Source organism: Podarcis pityusensis, assembly GCF_964106645.2.
Source record: "Podarcis pityusensis genome assembly, chromosome: 7".
NCBI classification, from domain to species: domain Eukaryota; kingdom Metazoa; phylum Chordata; class Lepidosauria; order Squamata; family Lacertidae; genus Podarcis; species Podarcis pityusensis.
In genome coordinates, this window is record NC_138031.1 from 64,466,644 (window position 1) to 64,491,525 (window position 24,882).

General features: G+C 45.0%; 1 protein-coding gene across 1 annotated transcript; it reads right to left on the minus strand.

Annotated features, from left to right (window-relative positions):
- Positions 1-110: 110 nt before the first annotated feature.
- Positions 111-24,763, minus strand: RIOK1 (RIO kinase 1). The gene is made up of 18 exons (XM_081014852.1): positions 24,607-24,763; positions 23,228-23,344; positions 21,417-21,615; positions 20,844-20,934; positions 13,575-13,644; positions 13,448-13,490; positions 12,907-12,999; positions 11,557-11,669; positions 11,347-11,427; positions 10,811-10,897; positions 8,899-9,036; positions 7,948-8,051; positions 7,461-7,567; positions 6,343-6,408; positions 5,442-5,561; positions 4,455-4,508; positions 2,324-2,473; positions 111-2,043 (listed from the first exon to the last, which is right to left on the minus strand). Exons 2-18 carry the CDS (start codon positions 23,296-23,298, stop codon positions 1,933-1,935), a joined length of 1,698 nt encoding a protein of 565 aa, XP_080870978.1. The 5' UTR covers positions 23,299-23,344; positions 24,607-24,763; the 3' UTR covers positions 111-1,932.
- Between the last annotated feature and the right edge of the window lie 119 nt (positions 24,764-24,882).

A 24,882-nucleotide genomic window follows, 5' to 3' on the forward strand; every position in this document is an offset into this window, starting at 1 on the left:
TTTTTTTATAAAAATGAACATTTATTGGGATTGAATTTGTTATTGGAATCCACAGTGCAACTGTTAGCCCATGAATTTATTTAGCCCTCTAATTATAGACTCAGTATCCATACAGAGAATATTTTCAGGTTTATTTTAAAACAGAAGGGCACCATCGGTAAGGTACAGTATATAAAACATTACTGTGTGCAGCTGTTTGAGCACTCTGGCTCCTTAAAAGGCCAAACCAGATAAATATACCACTGAAGTTATAGTTTGCATTGCATTTGTTTAGCCTAAACACTGTAGGCACATCTGCAGAATTGTGCCCCAAACAACATAGCAGTGCTTGTTCCCTGAACTCTGATTTCAAATATTTTGAAAACAAATGGTAACACTTGCACAACGGGATCCAAATAGATTATTGCTCTTACGTATCACAGATCTTCAGTCTGCAAGTATCCACTCTCATTGAAGATGGAAAATGCTCCTCTTCCAAGTTTTACCATTTGAACAAGTACAGTGGTACCTTGGAAGTCGAATGGAATCCATTCCAGAAGTCTGTTCAACTTCCAAAACGTTCGGGAACCAAGGCACAGCTTCCGATTGGAAGCCGCGGAAGTCGTGTTGGACATTCGGGTTCCAAAGAACTTTCAAAAGCCAGAACAACCACTTCCGGCTTTCGATCATTCGGGAGTCAATATGTTTGACTCCCAAGGTGTTTGAAAACCAAGGCACGGCTGTACTTCTAACAACCAGGAAGCCGAAGGAACAAAAATTTATCACAGAAGAATTAATCACAAAAGCAAGTATCACTGGTCCAGTTTGTACATAATGCTAAACCAGATTAGCACAAATGCTTCACCATGAATGATCAAGTCAGAAAATGCTGGCCATTTGGCCTCCTGTACAGCTGCCATGCTATCAGAAGCGAAGCCATGGTTTGCCATAACATTATATTCAAGCCTGAACTCATGTTTTTTTCTCAAACAAACCAAAAGTTCCTATGTAACACTAAGCCAAACCATGGCTTACTTCCTGGTAGTGCAGCAGGAGCATGGAAGATGTCATGATTTTCTCATTGCATCAGCACACCTTATTTGCTTATGCTACTGTAAGCTATAATTTGGCTTACTGTTATGTCCGAATAAGGTCACTGAAGTGTCGCAAGCCAATCGAGAATTAAATGACACATTTCCAAAAGAGAAGGCGAGGATTTAATTTAGCTGTCCAGTTAGTAGAGCTCTGCTGGTTTTCTCCCATCAGGCAGGAGGAGGATCTCTAACCCTTCACTTGCTGATGAACGACAGGAACAAGGTACTGCAATAAGCACTGCTGTTCCTTCCCAGAGTCCATCCCATTCTAGACCAACACAAATCCAGACACAGCCAAGAATGAGGATGATCAACCACCTTTCCAAGCCTGGCTGTTTTCCTTCCCTACCCTCTTCCAGCATACCATCAATACTGTGGATTATGATGAAAGGGTAGACAATTTTCATCGCTGTGCACGAGACAAACTGCAGCTGTTCCAATGTAACGGATAGTTTTAATTCGTGAGTATGCATATTTCTCCCTATACACATTATTATTATTTACATATGCATGTGCATCTGCTTTGGAGCATGAAAAAAGAATCTGGCATCGCTCTGGCTGTTCACACTACTAAACTGCAAAATACAACTTGCGTAAATTTCTCTGGACTGGCCAACTGCCTTAAAAGGATTCCATTTGTTTTTATTTATCCACCAAGAAGACATTCCTGGTGTGAGCTATAGACTATATGCATGGGTACACAAGCAAATCTTGGTGACTGGTAACAGTATGTCCCTTTCACATTGTTCCTTTGGTGGCCACCACAATAAATGGCCCAGGGGGTGTATTTTAATATTGAAACAGCAACCCATTAAATCACGAATGGCTAAAGCTGCCCATTAGAAATGGCAGCCATGATTTATTTCCCCTTTTTCATCTTTGCAGTCTTCTCTTTCCGTTTCTTCACGTGCTTTGGAGTCTTGTTTTTCCTCTTCTCTCTCTGAGCCTCTTTGGCTATCTTCTTCCGTTCCTGGAAAAAGAGAGTATTGTGAATAATAGGCCTAAGTGACCAAGTGGACTCATAGAATAGTACAGGTTTTATTTATGAATGTTTATGTTTTAATGCTGCGTAATTGGGTTTTTAATGCCACTGGCCCCATCCAGCCCAGTATTGTCTCAGCAATGGCTCTCCAGGCATTTAGACAAGGTTTCTCCCTCGCCCTAGGTACAGATCCTAAAGACTGAACCTGAAATCTTTAGCACACACAAAGCACACACTCCACCACGGAGGATGCATCTGAACAACTAACCTTTTTATCCACGCTGGTTTCAGCAGGTCGATCTTTAGGATGGACAGATTCTTCTTCCTGCTCTTTGCAGCCCAACTCTGAATGGTCAGAACTATCATTGTCCTCTGAATCAGATTCTGCCTCCTCTCTGTTTTCAAGGAGAGCAGGCACCTAAACGGCAGACAACATAATTGTGTCGTTCTAGTTCTGGACTTCAAAGTGTCAAGAAAAGCTCCATAGGAAATAACGCTGGACGCACTACAATTCTAGAGAATTCTTCTTCGTTCTCACTTAAATCTAATTGTTTTTGTAAGTTCACAAAGGAGTCGATGTATGTTGCTGAACTCTCTCTTTCTTCACGTATTGTACCTATTTATACAATTGCTGTACTTTTCCCTCAGAGAATATATATATATATATATATGCACACACACACACACACACACACACACACACACAGCAATAATGACCTGGAGCCCTCCAGATATTTTGGACCGAAACGCTCATTATCCCTAGCCATGCTATCAGGGGCTGATGGGAATTGTAATCTAAAATATCTGGAGAGTATTACATTGGGGAAGGGTACTCTAAGCCAGGGTTTCCCAAGTTTGGGTCTCCAGCTGCAAGCTAGGATTGATGGGAGTTGTATTTCAAAACTAGCTGGAGACCCAATATTGGGAAACCCTGCTCTAAACTAACTCTTAAGCCAGGAATGAAGAATCTGTGTCCCTCCAGGGCTTGTTGGGCTACGATTCCCATAAGCCCCAGCCATCATGGCCAATGGTCAGGGCTGATGGGAACTGGGAGTCCAACAACATCTGGAGAGCCTCAGGTTGCTTATTCTTGCCTCAACAGCTGGTTGAACACATGGAGCAACAATGAACCATCACAAATCTACCCTCACAGCCAAGTTTTTGTATCCGCTCACATTGCCTGAAACACAATGATTTTTTTCCCTGTGAAGTCATCAAGCATAAAGTAATCAAGTAATGAACATGAACAAGCAAACTAGGTATTGTATATCATCACAAGAAGAACTGTTCTAGCAGCTAAAAGACCACTGTAAAGACAATATGCAATTTGATTCTAGTGACAGCAAAGCAGCCTTAGGATGGAAACTAGGCAACCATTTCTAAACTCGGAGATTACTGTATTTCTCGTCCCATAGGACGCTCCGTCCCATAGGACGCACCTATTTTTTTGGGGGGGGGAATAAAGGGGGGGGAAATCCCTTTATTCCCCCCCCAAACCAGGTCGGGGAAACCAAACCAGGTCGGGGAACAGCGGTATGGTGGTGCTCCGCCTCCCCGCTGTCCCCCGAGCTTGTGGGGCTGGCCGATGTCTGCCCGGCGCGCGGGACGCTCTGCTTCAGGGCGCGCCGGGCGGCAGGCTGCTATCCGCAGCCTAGGAAGCTCTGCGGGAACTCCCGCGGGCTCCCCAGGCTTGCTGATAGCTTCCTGAAGCCTGGAGAGCGAGAGGGGTTGGTGCGCACCGACCCCTCTCGCTCTCCAAGCTTCAGCGAAAGCCTGTATTCGCCCCATAGGACGCACACAGATTTCCCCTTCATTTTTGGAGGGGAAAAAGTGCGTCCTATAGGGTACAACCTGCTCAGGAAAAGCTGGAGATTTGGAAGAACAATTCCAATATCAAACTAGGGAATCCTGCTTTTTACAGAGGAAGAGGCTAGATAACCCACAAGGCTTCTTCCAGTTCTATAATGGCATGCCAATTCATGGGGAAAGGGAGGTTTGCTATGGTTTGGAAAGATGTCTGAATTTACAAACTACGGCTTGAAATGGGTTTGTAAACCACTGCTAGTCAGTGTCACTCATTTGTGACAAATCACAAACCACAGCCCTACCTCCAGAGGTTGCTGCACCATGGAGAGGAAAGTATGGATTTATGAAGCCAAGGGTTGGGAAAATGAAGGCAGACAAACAGATCTAAGCCATCATCTGCTGATTGTGTATTGTTTGGTATGATGTTTGACACGAGCTTATGATTCCATAGACTAGGATATTTCAGCTAATAGAAACAAAACATTCCATATTTCCATATTTACCCAATACATACATACAATGCAAATTCAATCTTGTGAGAAGCTTCAGACAAAGTGATTTTTACACACGGAAGAATACAATCTCAGACTTACCTTCTGGACACCTGATAAATCCTTCTTTAACCCTGTCACAGTCTGGTAGAGAATCTGCATCGGAAATAAATATAAGAAACTTAGAATAAACGTTTGCATTTATATAGCACGTTTCAAATGTCCAAAGGCTTCATATATATTATCCTGGTAATCCTTCTCAATGAGCCTTTTGGGGAAGCAGCAATATGAAGCTGGGTGTCTCCAGTCTATGTCCCTCAGCCTACCCATTACATTACATTGGCTCAGTTGACACAAAGCACTGATCACTGCATCAAGTACTCAGTGTGCCCATTAACACCCTGCTGTTCTGTGAATACAGGCATTTATTCATGCATGCAGGCATACAGATTTATAAACTGATTCATAGCCTCAAGCCATTGAAGCAGTGTCCAAATGAGATAAAACAGACACAAAAATCACCAAGTCTTTACGAAAACTAAAGCAATTTCTACAAACAACGAAAAACCTTTTTACAAGAGAAACAAATAATGTTTGATAGAATGATTGTGTCACCCCTTCAGGGAATGCTTTCATAGACAAAAAAACACACGTTTGCAGTAGATGTCTGAAGGTAAAAATGCAAGGCGCTTGTCCGATTTCAATTGGTAACTTATTCCAGAGGGCTGCAGCGGGAATGCTAAAAGCCCCCGTTTCTAGTACAAACTAAACATAACTCTGGGGCACACACTACTCTCAGCAATGCCTTATCTGAGCAGCAATTACAAGGCAGGGATCTATAGTATGAGGCTGTCCCTTAGGTATCCTGTCCCAGTATTTACATCATGACCATCCCTTTTATAGTAATAATCTACCATTTCTGAGACCAACTGAGGCTATAATTGTAGTACTATAAATAGAGGAAGAAAAGAATGAGAGGTTTCCTTTAGCAACAGTTTTATTACACACTTGCTACCATCGTTACAGTGTACCGTGGTATTCTGGTCAGTATGTGCAACCTCAAATTCCACATAGTCCAAGGATACTTACATTATCTTGCTGCACATTTAAGGCTGTCTCTTCCTCCTTCAGCTTCATCATTATGTCAACATCCCTTTCGTAGTTCTTAACTTCAGTCAGAGTTCTTGGGATATATGCTTTCTTGAACACCTAACAAGGCGAAATAACCACAAACATTCATGCAGTTCTGCAATGTCAATGTTTTAATAAAGGGTATATGACTAGGACACGAAAGATCGTGGACCTCTGACATGATGTCTAGTTTGGTTCTCAGGTATATGTTTACGTGGACAAACAACATGGAAATCAGATGGCCTAGATTTGGCCAGTAGCAATTGTTGTAATTATGTCAACATATTTAACAGCTGGCAGGATTAGAAACCTTATCTGTGATCACTGTGTTCCTACACTGGCCATATTCCCACATCATGCTAAGCCATGGTTTACCACAAGCTGCAGCAAACCCTGGTCTCGTGTGCCCTATTCCTTCTCCTTCTCCTGGAGGAGTTCAGAAGCTTTCACCTCCAGTTAATGACAGCTTGTAGTGTTATCTGGATCCAGAACTGTGAGTAACACAAAGTATGGTTCGTTTTGACGACCCAACCTGTGGTTAATGCTGGCTTTTGTGAAACCAACCATGGTTAGTGTTAACCACTTTGCCATACAGACAACAACATGAGAAACCATGGTTTGGCATGATGCGGGAACACTGCCATCGTGTAGTCCACATGAGGGGCCACTTGGGAACAGGTGGAAACACTCAAGTGTCGAAAGAGAAAGACTGCAAGGCCAATAATCTCACGGACATTTAGATACTGTAAAAACATTTATAATAAAGATACTGCAGAACATTGTCAAAGTACTGATGAACATTTCACAGAAGAGACACAACAGATACAGAAGACGTGGGGAAATCCAGGCTCTGGCTTACCTCTTCGTCCACATTATCCTGATTGGACCTTTCCTCCTCTGTCCTCTCACACGATATTTCCATTGCCTATAGGATATAATGCAAGACTTTTAACAGTGACTTAAAGCCCACCAAGACCTAAATGCTCTCTATGTAGCCCTAAGAAATAGCTCTTCCTATTTCAGTCACCGCTACCACTCCCAGAGGGGCTGTCCCTGTCCCAGAATAGGCTTTCTACAAGGGACTGCCTTTAAAAACAGATGGGAAATTTGAATTGGTCCAAAATATGCAGGCCAGACCTTTGTCCAGAGCATGTAAACTCTTTATTCTTTCTCAAATTCACTGGATGCTTGTTTTGTCTGGGCTCAATTAAAACTGCTAATTTTGCCCTTCAAAGCTCTAAATTGTCCAGGTTCTGGTTACCTTAACAACTCTCACATCCGATACAGAACTTCTCATGCTTTAAAATCAGCTTTGGACGTCTTAATACATGTCCTGTGGAAACACATTATTCTCTGTGCCTTCTTTTCGTTGCTCTATTCTTTTTTTTTAGAGACTTATAATCCTTTAAAGGTTTGACTATTGCTGTCTTCATATTACATTTGTGTTTTTTTAACTTTACTTATTATTAGCATTTTTAATGTACATGTTGTACTTCTGTTGTGCATTTTATGTTGTAAAGCCACTCCATATGCCATATGAGTAGAGGAATACAGCACAAATAAGCAACTAACTGAATTGAGTGGTTAAGTCTTCAACCTTATATAGCTCCAACCGTCCCCAGCCAGGTCAGGGATAATTTGATCTGTAATCCAAAACAACAGGAGGGCACCAGTTTGGGGAAGGTTAACTTTGAGAATTAGTGTAGAGTACTAGACCAATAATGCAGACGTTGTAAGTTTGTGGGAAAGGACCGAAACAGACACACTTTCTTTTCTCCCTTTATATTTCATCAGCAGTGTATGTGTATCATACTTTCGTATCTATAGCAGGATGCAGAAACCTTTGCAAAAACAACATCGTTGCTATACACAATAGCTAAATCAGCTTTCATTTATAAAAAGAGAATTGTAAGAGAGTTGAACCAATATCTTCCCTCTTAATGCTTTCCCATAGAGGCAAAATCTCTAAAGCTTTACCTTTTCAAGGTAAGCATCCATGTTCTCGTTTGTAATAGATGGATCTGTAACGAATTCAAAGAGTTCTCTCACCGTCATCACCGCAACATTGTACTTCCGGAAAAAATCTGCCAGAAAGGACCAAAGGCGACATAAGATATTCGCACCTATGCAAACCAAATGCAGTGTGGAATATCTGAACTCTTGTAAAATAAAAAAATTACTAGAATAACTCTGTTATTTGGTGGAGTCCTCAAGAGTTATCCTGGACAGTTGATGTTGAAGCAACCAATCTTCAAAGCATATCCGAGCGAAATATCATTCGAGATAACTCAATAATAATTTTAATTTGCAGGAAAATCTATACCAGTGCCCATTCAAAACTGTATGTATGAGCAATCGGGATCAGATCCATGCATGCAAATCTGTCACGTGACAGGGGATTAAATCATGCACACAAAAATATTCAAGATATCCAGGAATTTGATGTTTCTTGGCTGGAACTCACCATTGATGTTAGAGCAGTCTTTCCTCAGGAATTCTAAAGCATGTGGGTGGTCGTGTTCCACCGACTGGGACACATCTATGATGTATACCTCACCACTGTGATACCTGGAGAAGTGGGAATAAGCAACATGATGCTATTGTTAGTACTGCTGTTTCTGAAAGTTTACTAGGGACTTTTTATGGAACATTCTACCACTTAGGGTGAAAGAGGGAGGTCATTAGAATTTCAGCTAATGTAAAGCACAAGTCATTTCTGTGAAATAAGTCCACTGTATGCCCTACGGTTGTTTTGTTTACTGAAATAAAAATGAATTTAATTATTATTATTTTATTATTTTTTTCTACTTGAAAGCAGAGGGCAGATCAGAAGATACAAGGCTGATCAATGCATTTTAGCTATTTTCCTAATCTCATTTCTTATTTCTCGCCATAAGCCAAAGCAGGAGAATCTAAGCGCAGATGCCAGAGGTGTCTTTAAGATCCATGAAAAGCTGGGTATAGACTTATAAAAGATACTTGACCAAGGTTTTAACTTTAGGGAAACCTTGGAAACAGAGCCGAAGGAGCATGTCAAACACCTGAATCTTAGGATGGCAAAAGATGCTTGATCTAAGTCCAATTGCATCTCTTACTCTACATATTTATTTTTATACTGCAGAAAGATAGCCAACCTTCACTGAACCCCCAAAATGGTTTTAGGAAAAAAGGAGAATAGAAGCTCATTTACAATTGACCTCATTTTGTAGGATAAATTCAGCTTTTCATTTTTCATTTTGTTTCTTGGAAACTGCAGCAATTTTTAAAGAGCTCTGGTGTAACAATGACACAAATCATCTGTCACATTCACAGGCTGTGGAGCCAGGAGGACAACACCCTAGCTCCAGGGCAGAGTTGTGCAAGGTAACATATACGGATGAAAGAGGTATCAACGTTCAGCTTCTTTAAGACATACAGCATGTTAAATTCACTGAGATCTGCATGAACGAGCTTGGCATCTTGGTACATTCTTCTCATGTATTGTATGACTTGCAGATACAACTCCCGAGCTTTGGATTCCGACAACTGGGCGTTTTTCAACAATGGAGCAGGCCTTGGATCAAAAGGAAAAGGAGAGAGGGAGAGGGGAAAAAAACAGAATATAATCAACAGTTGTCCTCCTTCTTCTCCAATACCATACCCATTTTGGCTAACAGAATGTGAGTTCTGCTGAGTCAGGCCAAAGGCCCATCGAGTGCAACGTCCCATTTCCCACAATGGTCAACCAGATGTCCATGGGAAGCTCATAAGCAGGACCAGAGTGTTACAGCACTCTCCCCAATTGCAATTCTCAGAGACTGATATTCGGAGGCATAAGCTATTGGAAGAAAGGGTCAAAGACAACACCTCCCCTTGTAACCTATTTTCAAATACAGTGGTACCTCAGGTTACATACACTTCAGGTTACATACACTTCAGGTTACATACACTTCAGGTTACACACTCCGCTAACCCAGAAATAGTGCTTCAGGTTAAGAATTTTGCTTCAGGATAAGAACAGAAATCGGGCTCCAGCAGCATGGTGCCAGCAGTGGGAGGCCCCATTAGCTAAAGTGGTGCTTCAGGTTAAGAACAGTTTCAGGTTAAGAACAGACCTCCGGAACGAATTAAGTACTTAACCCGAGGTACCACTGTACCTGAATAGGACGCAGGTGGCGCTGTGGGTAAAACCTCAGTGCCTAGGACTTGCTGATCATATGATCGGCGGTTCGAATCCCCGCAGCGGAGTGAGCTCCCGTCCTTCAGTCCCAGCTCCTGCCCACCTAGCAGTTCGAAAGCACCCCTAAGTGCAAGTAGATAAATAGGTACCGCTGTATAGCGGGAATGTAAACGGCGTTTCCGTGTGCTGCGCTGGTGCTGGCTCGCCAGAGCAGCTTCGTCACGCTGGCCACGTGACCCGGAAGTGTCTCCGGACAGCGCTGGCCCCCGGCCTCTTAAGTGAGATGGGCGCACAACCCTAGAGTCGGACACAACTGGCCCGTATGGGCAGGGGTACCTTTACCTTTACCTTTTTACCACTGTACCTGACCTCTGAATAACTCTCCACTGCATTATACACATATGCACACACACACACACCTATTCCCCTCCCTTACCTTATTTTTTTCTTCTTTCCTTTTTTTCCTTCTATGGGCGTCTTCTATCTATTACAGTTACTATTATTATCACTATTTGTTTTATTTCAGTAGACATCTCTCTCATTTCCTTTGCGCATGTGTCATTTGTATTTGCTTATACTAATGTAATTTCTAATGGGTGGGCTAAGCTAATCAAGTATGTACCTCGGTTTTCAAACGTCTCTTTTGACAAACGTTTTGGTTTTCGAATGCCGTAAACCCGGAAGTAAACGCTTCAGTTTTCTAACACGCCTCAGAAGTTGCTGAGTGCATATGTTCTTTTTCTCATATTTATTAAATTTGCAGACCACCCTTTGCGCCTCGGTTTTTGAACATTTCAGAACTTGAATGGTCTTCCAGAACGGATTACATTAGAAAACCAAGGTACCACTATATTCACATCTAACGAATTGTATCAGTTATTCGCATCTAACAAATTATATTATTTTTCTCCCCGTTTGCTTTCAGATTTTCATTATTTAGGCTCCCCCCCCTCCCAAGCAATGATGAGATGACCCTGTCTGAACTACAGGACAATACAAGAGCATTTTTTTGAGATAGATAGATAGATAGATAGATAGATAGATGAGAAAACTCACTAACAGAGCTATGGATTTGCTTCTGACTAGATACAGGACTGAATTGCTAATAAAGTGATTTCTTTATATAAAAAAATACACAAACACGAACAAAGTTTCTGAGTATACTTACATGTCATTTTTTCCAATAAAACTCATAACGAGAACGTGACTTCTGAGCATAATAGGTTCTGGGCATGGAATTTGGGCTGTATGTAACCTACAAAAAAAAAGCCCCCCCCCCATGATATTATCTGGCATGAAGGGTTTTTTAAAAAACACTTGTAACACTTACTAAAATGTTCTAAGTTTTTTTTAAAAAAGGCCCATTAATAGTTATAGCACAAAAAATACTCCATTTATCTGTCAGAAAGGTAAGCATGACTTGCAGGGAAACGGGAATGTTCATCTATGGGAAAAGGGACTAGGGTTAGCAAAATTCTCGTCTCTTCAAACCCTAGGATTCTATTTTAATTTCCCAAGGGAGCCCATTAAAATGTTCATTTGATCCACTACAAAATGGAGCATAGCAGCCTTTGCAAAGGTGTTCTGGACTACAACTCTCTGTGCCTGATGGCTGTTGTAGGCTGGAACAGTTGGAGGGCACCAGGCTGATGAGAGCTGGCGTGTGGGAACAAAGTCTTGGCCAAAATGTTTGAAAAAGGTCACCTTGTTAAATTCCTCATTTCTTTTTCTGCCCACGTCTTGACCATTTTTCTTGGGTTTCCTTTACAGTAGCCATGGCGAAACCTTGAGGAAAAAACAACAGGCAAATGTAATTCTAAAAAAACCCAGCATGGAAATTATTGTTATGGAAAACGTTAAGTAACCCGGCACACGTAAGTGTGCTGGGGGTAAAAATTAAAATCTCAGACTCACCTGAACTCTCCACTCACATACTTATCCCGATCTTTAAACATCAGTATAGACGTTTTATAAATCTTTATGGCTCTGTTCTCTCCGTTTGCTGTGTTGGCATGATATACATTAGCCTAGCAAATTGCAAATAGGCAAAACAAAAATGTATCATCTGATCTTTATTCAAAGATAAGGACCCTGTTGCTAAAAAAACCCCCATAGTTTTAAGATTACAATCCAAGGAGATCCTATACTACAAAAGTCTGCTTAATCCACCAAGCTAAAGGCAGCCCAAGAAACTAATAGGCCAATACAGTGGTACCTCCAGTTACGAACTTAATTCGTTCCAGAGGTCTGTTCTTAAGCCGAAACCGTTCTTAACATGAGGCACGCTTTCGCTAATGGCGCCTCCTGCTGCCGCCGCCACACAACTTGCGCTCGCATCACGGGGCAAAGTTCGCAACCTGGAGCATCTACTTCCAGGTTAGCGGAGCTCGTAACCCGAAGGGAGGAGGACGGTGCATAACACGAGGTTCCACCGTACCTGTGCAGCCCTATTCCAGAAGGCACCTGCGTAGAACCACATTTCTGTTTACATTTTCAGTCCCCAAACACTTGGATCATGAACAGAAGAGGCAGGTGGCGGTATACCTGCATACTTCTGCATGTGTGTGCAAACCATGGCGCCAATGATGCACACAATTTGCATGAAGCACGCAGAACAAGATTCCTTTCATGAAAATAATAAAGATGGATGTAAAGTTCTCACAAAATGAATCCTGTTCTACTACACTGGTGCACATACCAAGCCCACTTATTACCGTATTTTTCCGTCTATAAGACTCAGATTTAAGAAAATGGGGGGAGATGGTCCCGTGTATAAGACACCCCCTAATTTTTGACATTATTTTTTAGGGGGGGAAACCTAGTCTTATACACGGAAAAATACGGTAAATAAGATCAATCATCTAGCGCAGGGACTTCTAACTGGCAGCTTGCAAGTTGGACCTGACTCCCAAAAGGTAATTATTGTTAAAGCTCAGAATTCACAGGCTGGATTACATTATGTTCTGTGTTACAATGACCAGGATTCAGCTTCTAATCTTCTCACAGCATTGATTGAGGGTAGAAGGAAGTAATCACACAACTGCAGCTCACCATCGTAACACTAAAACATTGTTTAGTGTCGTGTACAACCTCTCCATTGTCTTTGCATGCTTATACTGTATAATTGTCTGCCGCTTGAATTTGAACTAATTTGGTTTTTATTTATATTTTGAAAATGTGTTGTGTGTTTAATTGGGACCCTCTTTTTAGTCTAATGGTTTTAAACAGATTATTATAGCTGGCTCTTTTTGCAGTGAAACCAACCTCTTTTCCTGTGCTGATGCAGCCATTGATCTCCGATATGACACCTCTGGTTAGCATCTTGAACAGAATCATTCTAGTCCTTGGATCCAGAACCTCAGGAAAGCAACAAAACAGCCTTATGAAATGGCATTACTTGGAACTGCTGCCCAGAAACTTTTCTCTTGCATTTATTGGTCCCGTCTAAATTCTTGCATATAAGAGATTATATAAAATAATAAAAACACAAAGAGAGCTAAGAGCATTGGGGTTTTTTAGGAGCTAAGTGTTAGGTTGGTCCAAGCCAAGAATTAGAACAATAAATCACAGTAAAAATGGTTGATTAAAATGGATAAATACCAAGATTAAGCAAAAGTGGATTTTAGCACACTAAAATCTATTTAGATATGGACACCCACTACAGAATTCTTCAGGACTTACTTCTGAGTAAATGTGGTTTAATCATTTTATTACGTCAGTTTGCTTTTTTAAAAAGGTGAGGACTCTTGATTTTTATTTAAATGGGGATTTTTTTTGCAACTGTCTGATACTCTGCGTGACTTACTTGTTCCACTGTTGCTCGGTCTGACTTGTCTTTCACCCGGTACCTAGTGGAAACAAAGGAATTTCATGATCCACTACACCTCATTTGGATAATACTGAAATACAAATGTGTCATCCTCACTACTTACATTTCTGCGTCTCTCTGCCTGGACTTCTCAGTAACTTTATTTATAACAGAGTCAGCAAAGTGTAGCCTGTCTTGAAGAGGGGAAAACACACACATATAAGGAAATTAACACCAATACATTCCTCTTTCGCCTACCCGCACGTCTCAATTTAAAACTAGTTTCTGACTCTGCAGCCTGAAAATGCGTCACGCTCCTTATCCATGACACATCAAGAAAAATGTCCTTTTTGAAATGTCTCTAAAATAAAGCCATTACACACAACAAAGGTACTACGTTTGGCTTCTTTGTAGTCCAAAAATCATTTAAACACAAGTACAGTGGTACCTCGGGTTACAAACGCTTCAGGTTACAGACTCCACTAACCCAGAAGTAGTACCTCGGGTTAAGAACTTTACCTCAAGATGAGAACAGAAATTGTGTGCCAGCAGTGTGGTGGCAGCAGAAGGCCCCATTAGCGAAAGTGGTACCTCAGGTTAAGAACAGTTTCAGGTTAAGAACGGATCTCCAGAACAAATTAAGTACGTAACCAGAGGTACCACTGTAGTTTCAGGCCTGCTATTTCAGCAGGAAGTGAACAATACAGAGAACTAGGCCAGACTCTCAGAGACTCCTCCAACACCTTCCTAAGGTTTCAGACAATGGCACAGAAAAGAGAAGTCTATTACACTGTGTGATGGGACGATGAGCTGCTTGTGTGTAAAATCCAAGTCCCTCAGAGTTTGATCAAGTTTGCAAACCTCTGTCTGTAACGGAGCCCCTTAAACATGGCTCCGTCAGTCGCTGGCAGATTCCGACAGTGGTTGCTTTCGGAATCGCTTCCAACATAAAAGCTCCTTAACGGAAACACGTCTTCTGGACTCTCTGCGTGACAGTTTCCGGCGAGGAGTGGGTGTCCCTACAGGAGGTCCTGAAACCTCCCCACTGTTTTCGCTGGAAGTGTCTCTGAGCCATCCCTCCAGCTCCCTTTCCCTCAGCTCAGCTCCTCTCCCCCTACTGGTTCCCTCTTCAGCTGCTGAGTCTCTCCCAACCTGTGTGAGCCCTTTCACTTCCCTTCCTTCCGATGGCAGTTCCCTGACATCCACCTCCCCTCCAGGGCCCCCTTCATCCCCTCTCGCCCCCTCCTCTACGGGCGGTGAGGAGGCAAAACCCCGGAATGAACTTCCTTCATCTTCCGATGTCTCGAACACTTCTCTCCACCTGTTGCGGTTCCTGGTCTCGAAGTACTCCTCCTCCTCAGAGTCCATCTCCCCTTCCCCTTCCGAGTCCGAGAATCCTTCCAACTCCTCCTCCTCATCGGTGGTCCCAAAGTATTCCCTCCGGAACCTCTCCACAGGCTGAGGTTTCCTTGGGAACCTTTGATGGAACGTTTCTATCAATACCTCGTCATTGATATCTTCTGCCATTACCCAAGTGTTTTCTGACTCCGGTTCTCCTTCCCACGCTACCAAATACTCCACCTGATCCCCCTTCCACCTGGCGTCGAGGATTTCTGCCACATGGCTGCTGCATTCCCTTTCTTCTATGACCGGTCCCCGAGTGGCCATCCCTTCTCGTCCCCCCTCATACGGTGACAGTAACGACCTGTGAAATACTGGGTGCAGTTTCATGTGGTTGGGTAACCGGAGCCTGAAAGCCACTGGGTTGACCTGTTGAATGACCTCGAAGGGACCCAATCTCCTGGGTCTTAATTTCTTACAACCTCCTTTGAACGGCAACCCTTGGGTTGACAGCCACACCCTATCTCCCACCCTTATGGTTTCACCTTCCCTTCGGTTCTTGTCTGCCTGCCTCTTGTATTCTTCCTTCGCCCTTTCTAAGTTGAGTTGGAGCTGACGATGGATTGCTTCCATTTCTTCTACAAAATGCTCGGCTGCCGGGACGTTCCATCTCTCCCCTTCTCCCCCTGGGAAAGCCCTGGGATGACACCCATAATTAGCCAAGAAGGGGCTCATCCCTGTGGACACATTCTCGGCATTGTTGTAGGCAAATTCCGCCAGCGCCAACTTTTCTACCCAGTCATTCTCTCTGTCATTGACATAACACCTCAGGTATTGCTGGAGGACACCGTTTGCTCTTTCCGCCTGCCCGTTGGTTTCAGGGTGCCGGGCAGTCGAAAAGTTGACCTCCACCTGCAGTAAGCTCATGAGCTTCCTCCAGAACCTGGAAGTAAATTGTTTTCCTCGGTCTGAGACCACCCTCAATGGCACCCCGTGCAACCTAAAAATGTGTTCTACAAATAACTTCGCTGTCTCTTCCGCCGTGACTGCATGCGAGCAGGCTACAAAGTGGCACATCTTTGTTAGTAGGTCTACCACCACCATGATGGCTGTTTTCCCCTTGGACTTCGGCAGATCAGTCATAAAATCTATCGACACTGCCTCCCAAGGTCGTTCTGGGGTTGGTAAGGGTTCTAATAGCCCCGCCGGTGCCCGCCTCTCCCCTTTGGCTCGCTGGCATTGCTCACACCCTCTTACATACTCCCGTACATCTTCCCTCACCTTAGGCCACCAAAATTCCCTGGTGACCAACCACATGGTTTTGTGTTGTCCAAAATGCCCCGCCGTGGGGCTGTCGTGCAACTGCTTGAGTACCCTCCCCCTTAAGTCTCCTTCAGGGATATACAGTGCCCCTTTGTAATACAAAGCTCCATTTCTTTCCTCGAAACCCCCTGGTTCCTCTCCCTCACCCCTAAGGCCTCTGAGCTTATTCTGGGCGTATTCATCATTCTCTGTTTCCTCTACCAGTTCTCTTTGTCCCACCAATGCGGCCCCACACACCCAGCGGTCCTCTGGAATGACATGTCTCTCTTCGGGTGCTCCCTCCCCCTCCAAATATTCAGGTTTGCGTGAGAGAGCGTCCGCCCTAATGTTCTCTGGGCCTGGCACGTAACAAATCTCAAAGTTAAATTTGGAGAACTCCTGGGCCCATCTCACTTGCCGTTGGTTGAGCACTCGTGCCGTCCTCCAATACTCTAGGTTCTTGTGGTCAGTGCACACTTGCACCTTATGTTGTGCGCCAATTAGCAGGTGCCTCCATCTCCGGAACGCCTCATGAATGGCTAGTAGTTCTCGGTCATACACCGTGTAGTTCCTCTCGGATTTGTTCAGCTTTCGCGAAAAAAAGGCACACGGTCTCCACTCTGACTCCTCCTTCCCTGGCTGCAGAAGCACCGCCCCAATCGCTCTGTCTGATGCGTCAGTTTCCACTCTCATCGGTTTTTGTAAATCCACATGCAGGAGTTGTTGTTCCGAGGCGAAGGCCCTTTTTAGTTCCTCAAATGCTCGCTCCGCCTCCTCAGTCCAAACGAACTTCTTCTTACTGCTGAGACAGTCCGTAATGGGCGCCGTCAGGTGGGCAAAGTTTCGGATGAACTTACGATAGAAGTTCCCAAATCCTAGGAACCTCTGCACATCCTTCCTTGTTTTGGGTGTTTTCCATTCCAGCACCGCCTGGACCTTGCCGGGATCCATGGCCAATCCCTTGTCTGACAGGCGATACCCCAGGAATTCCACCTCCTTGGTATGAAACTGACACTTCTCCAGTTTCACCCACAGCTGGTTGGCTTGCAGCCTGCTCAACACTTCTCTGACGTCTCTCACATGCTGCTCCTCATTCTCAGAATACACCAACACGTCGTCTAAGAAGGCCACACAATTCTTGTAAAGCAAAGGCCCCAGGACGTGGTTCATAAACGATTGAAAGCATGCGGAGCCTGCTTGTAGGCCGAAGGGCATAACTAAATATTCAAATGCCCCTAAAGGGGTGAACATGGTGGTTTTCCATTCATCCCCCTTCCTTATTCGTATCAGGTTGTACGCCCCCCTTAGGTCCAGCTTTGTGAAAATCTTTCCCTTCCGCACCCTTGTCAAAATGTCGTCAATCCTGGGCATAGGGAAAGCCACTGGTTCTGACACTGCATTTAAGGCCCTGAAGTCACACACCAGCCTCGGCTTGTTCGTGTTTTTTTTATCCACAAAAAACACTGGGCTGCCCCCCACCGCCCTGGACTCTCTGATGAACCCTCTCTTCAGGTTCTTGTCAATGAACTCTCTTAGCTCCTGCATCTCTCTGTCTGACATGGCGTACAGCTTGCCTACAGGGAGCTGAGCCCCAGGGAGTAAATTGATTTGACAGTCAAAGGGTCTATGCGGAGGTAGTTGGTCAGCTTCCCTTTCGCTGAAGACGTCGCGGAGATCTGCGTATTGTCGTGGTACCTTCACGTTCTCCGTTACTTCAGTCCCTGCTAGGGTGGCTTGGTCCCCTGCCAAACCCTTTCCCTCTTTGCAGTGTTCTAAGCAATGTGCTGAACCAAAAGAAACCACTCTCTGATGCCAGCCCACCAGCGGATCATGTAACGCTAGCCAGCTCATCCCCAATATAATGGGAGCTCCTCCCAAGGTGGCCACATTAAACGCTATCAGTTCGGTGTGCCTTGCCACCTTCATTATCATTGGGACGGTCTGCAAGCTGACTTCTCCTCCCAACAGCTCCCTGCCATCGATCGTGGTCACCTGCAGGGGGTTGCTTAAAGGGATCGTCTGTATCTGGTGTTCAGCTGCAAACTCTTTGCTCATGAAATTGCAGGAGCTGCCTGAGTCCAACAGCGCCTTTATCTTTAGAGGGTGTCCGTTTGGCAACTCTAGCGCCACTTCTATCACTAGGGCGGGTTTAGGAGGTTCTGGCGTGGGCACTTTCACTGCTCTTTGGCCTGGCTGCTGTGCCCCGACGGTGGCAGCCAGGCGTTGGCTTTTACTTGCTCCGGTATTTCTTCCTCTCTTCCCTCCACAGCTCCTACCATCCCTTGCCATTCCTTCCTCTGGGGGCAGACTCTGGCAAAGTGACCTGGCTGTTGGCAGAGATAGCATTTCCGGGCGCCTTTTCCCTCCTTCTTTCCCCCCTCACTGGGCTTTGAAACTGCGCGCGCGCACGCTGTTCCGATTTCCATCGGCTCTGCCGGCGGGAAAGTTGGCTCTGGAATGTCTGGAATGCGGAACTCCTTCCAACGTTCCCCCTTCCCTTCCCGCCTCTCCAATGCTCTCGCCTCCTGGCGCGCTCCTATGGTCAGCGCTGATTTGGTCAGCTGGTCCATAGACTCCGCCCTGGGCGCCCGGGAAAGTTCGTCTTTCACAGCCGAAGAAAGCCCTTCTTCAAAGAGCATTTGAATGGGTTCCGCCGATAGATCCCACCCCAATTTATGGATCAACATGGTGAACTCAGTCCAGTACTCACGGACAGATCGGCTCCCCTGTTTGCAAGCCATTAACTGTCTGCGCACCACTCCCTGTTCAATATCGCTGGAAAACATCAGATCCATGGCGCGAAAGAACTTCATCGTGTCCTTTAGGACGTCACTATTCGCTGCCATCAGGGGTCTAACCCAGTCTCTCGCCCCCTTTTCAAGATGCCCAATCACGAAAGCCACTCGTGATTCCTCGTCAGGGAATTCATCAAACTGCAGATTGAGGGCATATTGCATCTCTGTCCGAAAGCCATGATAGTCTTTGGGCTCCCCCCCAAACTTCTGCACCAATCCTGGTACCTTTCTGGCGAGCTGGGTGTCTTTCCCCTTTTTGTCTGCATCCTGAGCCCTCCTCTCCTCAAGCCTCGCCGTCTGCAGCGCTAGCTGGACCTCCAACACCCGGTACCTTTCTTCCAGGCTTGGACCCGCTCCAGCTCCTGCTTCTCCGGTTCCGGCTGGGTTGCTCATGATGCCTTCTCCTGCACAAGCTGCTCACGGAGACTGTCGGAATGCTGTGATGGGACGATGAGCTGCTTGTGTGTAAAATCCAAGTCCCTCAGAGTTTGATCAAGTTTGCAAACCTCTGTCTATAACGGAGCCCCTTAAACATGGCTCCGTCAGTCGCTGGCAGATTCCGACAGTGGTTGCTTTCGGAATCGCTTCCAACATAAAAGCTCCTTAACGGAAACACGTCTTCTGGACTCTCTGCGTGACAGTTTCCGGCGAGGAGTGGGTGTCCCTACAGGAGGTCCTGAAACCTCCCCACTGTTTTCGCTGGAAGTGTCTCTGAGCCATCCCTCCAGCTCCCTTTCCCTCAGCTCAGCTCCTCTCCCCCTACTGGTTCCCTCTTCAGCTGCTGAGTCTCTCCCAACCTGTGTGAGCCCTTTCACTTCCCTTCCTTCCGATGGCAGTTCCCTGACACACTGCTCTCACATAGGCATGAATATACTGGGGTGTGGAAGATGAAATCTGGTACGAATAACTTCCTTCTCTCTCCCTGTGGCCAAAGGAACTTAAGGTTTGCTCCAGAAGTAACTAAGGGTGTGCTGTGGGATGCAGGACCTGCAAATGGAGGAGGGTTCAGTGATACCTGCTGTCGTGCAGACAGAGGAGAATGGGCTGTATCAGAATGAGAGAACTTGTAGCTCTCCCAATGTTGTTGGACTCACAACACTGATCTACCCTATCCAGCGTAACCAATCATCAGGGATGACGGCAGTTGTAGTCAAGCAACATCTGGAGGGCCACAGAATCCTTGTCCTGTGACAGCCATAGTGTGCAACATGCTACACAGATAATATGATTAAAAAAGAATAGCTTAAAAAGAAAAATATCAAGTTAATCCCCCCCACCGCGGCCACCCAATGGCTACCATTACGGTACAGTGGTACCTCGGGTTAAGAACTTAATTCATTCCGGAGGTCCATTCTTAACCTGAAACTGTTCTTAACCTGAAGCACCACTTTAGCTAATGGGGCCTCCCTCATGATTTCTGTTCTCATCCTGAAGCATGATTTCTGTTCTCATCCTGAAGCAAAGTTCTTAACCCGAGGTACTATTTCTGGGTTAGCGGAGTCTGTAACCTGATGCGTATATAACCTGAAGCGTATGTAACCCGAGGTACCACTGTATAGTCTTTTCAAGCAGGGCTGGTTTTCAGCATCATGATATATCAGCAGCTAAATACCATGATATGCTGATATATTTCTGACTTTCTGGAATGCATCTCGACTGTTTCTTCCTCCCCACCGAGATACATCGGCCAGCCCTACAGCTGATCAAGTCCTGTGCCCCCTTGCATGAGCTGGGGGGGGGGTGACCTCAAAGGTGTAGGTAGGCAGGAGCACAGAGCCTGAGAAACACATTTTCAGGCTGTGTGTGCCTGTCTGCAGTTCTTAAACTCATACTGATGAGTTACATTAGGGAGTGTGACACACGTGGATTCACCAACTTCAACCCAGCAAATAAGGCTATTCGGCACGGTCCTTAACAAATACCTATTTCTAGAAAACGAGAATGACTGCTCTTACCTAGATTGATTTTATTCTCAAACTTTCTTAGGGCCTTATCTGTAGGAGTGGACATTTTGGCCGCATTGCAGCTAGGAATTTGCTTATTGGCCTGAAACAAAAACACAAAAAAAGAAACCCTGTCACACAATCGTACTCCCGATCTCATAACCAGAGCTATACAATCCGGACATCATGCTTGCACAACCCATCCTTTCTCATGCAAATTTTGCAGACCATCCACCTGGGTACAAAAGCCCAATCAACATGTGAAGTCAAGCTCTGATAAACACTTTAACCATGGTTATGCCTAGGAGTGAGGGGTATATTTGCACCAGAGGAAGAGGGAGCGTGCAATGCTGCAACTCACTCCAGATCCCTCATTACAGAGTTACAGAAAATGGGGTTAAAAAGGACCTTGGAGGTTGTCCAGTCCAGGGGCAGGAAACCTGCTTCCCTCCAAAGGTTGTTGGACTACAATTCCTATCATCCCTCCAGGTGTAGCTAGGATCTAAACCTGAGGCCGTCTAAAAACTCACTTAAGAGCAACAACAAGCTGGAACCCTCAAGCCACACATTCCTTGAACAACATACCTGAGGGTTTCTTCCTGCAGACAACGGATTTCGCTTCGTGAGCTTCCCCATGGCATCGTCCCAGTCCCAATCGCTGTCGTCCTCCTCCTCGCCACTCTCATCCAATTCACCCTCGTCTGCTTCCTCACACAAACGTGGCTGCTGCGTTATAAAGATTGCCTTCTCCTCTTCAGCTGCTTTTGAAGCCTGTGTGCGTTCACTAACGTATATATTTTAAAAGAATGTATTTAGTGAAATAATGATAAACTCATCAAGTTGCGCAAAGCCAGCAACACAGTACAACTAGCTCCCTGTTGTTGTTGTCATCATCATCATCATCAATATTATTATGATTATACTGAAATAGTACCTTGGAGCACAGATTAATTGCTGCTTTGCTGTTAGCCGTCCCAGGTAAGTTCACTGACTACCTTCCAAGCTTCCTTGAGGCTGAGTGTCACACCTGGGAGATTCCCCCTTGCCCCTCTTGTGTACAAGAATCAAGTATCAAGGTGACTTGCAAGCCTTTCCAAGGTTCATGCTCAGCAAACCCTGCCCCTGGAAGACTGTGGGGGAATGCCTCTGCAAGGACTGTAAGGCTCAGTGGTACAGCATCCACTTTGCGGTTCAATCCCAGGCATCTACAGAAAACGTCCCAGTTTAAAACCCTGTAGAGCTGTTGCTGTTCAGTGCAGGAAATACTGCGCTAGAGGAACGAATGATCCTGTTCAGTATGTGGCAGCTTCTTATGTCCATGCCTCCAACGCCCACATCTGTAAAAGGTGAGCTTAGGCACATCTACTATGTGAATATGCTTTCACATGATTGGGAACCCTACATGAAGAGGGTTCTCAGTCTTGCAGCAATGTGTCCATGCTTTTCTTTTGCAGACACCCACACTGAGCACATGGGTGTCAGGGGCAGGCAGCATGACCCAACAGCCTCTTCTGCATGCTGTATGTGCACGAGCCATTTCTGAAGAAGGCTATTGGTGGTGTTGAAACCGATGAAATTTTGAAGTAGGGTGTATTAGTTCTGAACTTTTACTGTAACTCAATTTAGTTTGCAAGTAGGCAGAAACAAAATAGATTTATCCTGTATATTATTATTACAGATATCGTAGACAAAAAAAGAGAGAAATACAGCTTTGAAACTTTTTATTTTTACTGTAATAAGATTCAGTGTTTCTTTGGTTGTTGGATTCCATCCCCTCCCTTCCTTTCATTTGATCTGCATTTTAAAAGAAAGTGTTACTGTGAAGTTATCTAGCTTGGCACTTGACTACTGGGAAGGACAGAATTGGTGGCAGTTACATATTTCAGCTAATTATCCACACCGGTCTAACTTTCTGTGCATCTTCCTTATTGATAAGTAAATTAGCTGAAAGTCTTATAAATAACATTATCGGATCATAGATACCCCTCTCTGTATGAATGGAGATGCATGAGAAATCCAGCAAGAGGAACTGGGAACAAAAGTACAAGCACGACTGATTATTAGGCCTTGGATACTGTAAACAAGATATGGCAGCTTTTGTAAAAACTGCCTATAACTGAAGCCAGCCCAGCAAGTCCATACCAGAAACATACTCTTGACAAAATCACATTTCATAATGTGGTACATTATGGAAACTGGGCCCAACCTATGACAGGTTAGGAAAAGGAAGGAAAAAATATCCCCAAATATTCTGCTGCTCTTCTGTGTCAACATCACATTGCTACTCTCTTTTTCTCCCCATACTTCAAACAGCCTCTCCGGAAAGATGACTCTGTGGAGCTCTGTTCTTTCACACCATCTGAAAATCACTTTCGACAATTCTATTGTTCCATTACCTGTCTGAAGATTCCGCATCGTCAAATTGCCCTGGAACTATTTTGCTCATAATTTTCACCCTGTAATTCATTGCGGCTAGTAGAAGATCTCCAATGCACACAACCCTGATCCACTTCCTGTAAAATATATATGGTACAATAAGACGTTTCGCACATTATATATTGCGAGTGTGTGGGGTGTGTGCATGCTGTACTCATCCATGTAGTAGGCTCACCCTGTTACAATATTCCATAACTGATTGTTGCCCGATGGTTGTGTTAAGGCTGTTTTATTACGATTTTAGAATTGTTAGCTTTTTTATTATTGTTGTAAGACATCTCCCTATGGGAGGAAGGGTTGGTTATAAGAATGATGAAATAGTAAATAAATGAAATAAAAACAATTGTTCTTGTTCTGGAAGGAAGGATTCAAGCACATACTGGGAATTTAGGCTTGAACAATTAAAGCGGATTGAAGGGCTCCGTCCAATCCCTTAAAAACAAAAACAATATTTTCTGAGATTAGGAAAAGGATGGTGAAATCACACTTGGAAGTCTGAGATGAACCAATTATCAATGGGAAGACGTGTAAATACTCCACAAGAAAATTAGAATGAACGCTCATCGTTGCAGAACTGTTAAGAAGCCAGAACAAAAACTCCATAACTCGGAATAATATTTGCGCAAGCAAATCAGTATAAACAGGTCATCTGGAGTTGGTGCCATTAAGGAACTTGACCATTATTTGACCATAACCCTTTTAAACCAGTCAAATACCCATCTCCAGGGTTTGGTAGGCTGAAGATTAGAACCCTTACCCACCATCCCTGACCGCTGGTTAGGGATGATTGGAATTGTAGTCCAACAACAGCTAGGAACCCAAGTTTGAGAAACGCTGTTCAACTAAGTCTATAGAGCACAGAATCAGGAGTGCAACAACTATTCCAGATGATTTTACACGGCACACTTGACTACAACCCCGCCTGGGACTCGCACGAAGCGTGGAAATTATACGTCTCAACAGAGCAACATCCTGCGTGTACATCCTACAGAAGATCGCGCCAGGCTAGACTTCACCTCCGGCTACTCAGGAGGTAGCACAAACTATAGGAGGCAGCCTGCCTTTTAACCAGGTCCGAAACTGTACGCGCCTAACCCCTGTAGGCTCTGCTCCGGGGTCCCCAACGCGGCGCCCGCAGCAACCAGCAAGGGAAGAAGCGCAAAAGCGCACTCGCTGCCCAGGCCTCTTGCGGGGAGCGCTGCTTTCGGACAAAGGTCCACGCCAAGCCCCGCTCCGGTTTTGCGTCTCCCGTTTGGCCAGGCCTCCTCTCCCTTTCCCCCGGCGCCCTAGCGGCTGTTTCTTCCCACCCCGCCGCCCGTTTCCTGCTGCCCAGGCCTACCTTTCCTTCCGCCGACACGCTGCCCGGCTCCGCAGGGCTCAGCCCAGCCCTCTTTCTCCTCCTCCCCTTCTCCCTCGCGCCAATCCGGGCGCCCGTCGCTGCCGGCGCCTGCCCAATTGAGGGGAAGGGGAGGATCGCGAAGAGGATCGGAGCCGGCGCCGGAGCAACGGAGGGAGGGAAGGAGTTTCGCTTCGGCGCGGAGAGGGGTGGATGGAGAGCCGGGCGGACGCGCGCATCGCATAGCCCCTGAACCATTTGCGCAAGATGCGCTTCGAT

Bases quoted from the DNA above. Each gene is read 5' to 3' on its own strand.
- RIOK1 (XM_081014852.1), bottom strand. From the start codon at position 23,298: ATGAATTACAGGGTGAAAATTATGAGCAAAATAGTTCCAGGGCAATTT. The intron at 11,670-12,906 runs GTTGGTTTCACT...GCAATTTGCTAG, and splicing joins GCATCAGCACAGGAAAAGAG to GCTAATGTATATCATGCCAA. The intron at 2,474-4,454 runs GTAAGTCTGAGA...TCTGCCGTTTAG, and splicing joins ATTTATCAGGTGTCCAGAAG to GTGCCTGCTCTCCTTGAAAA.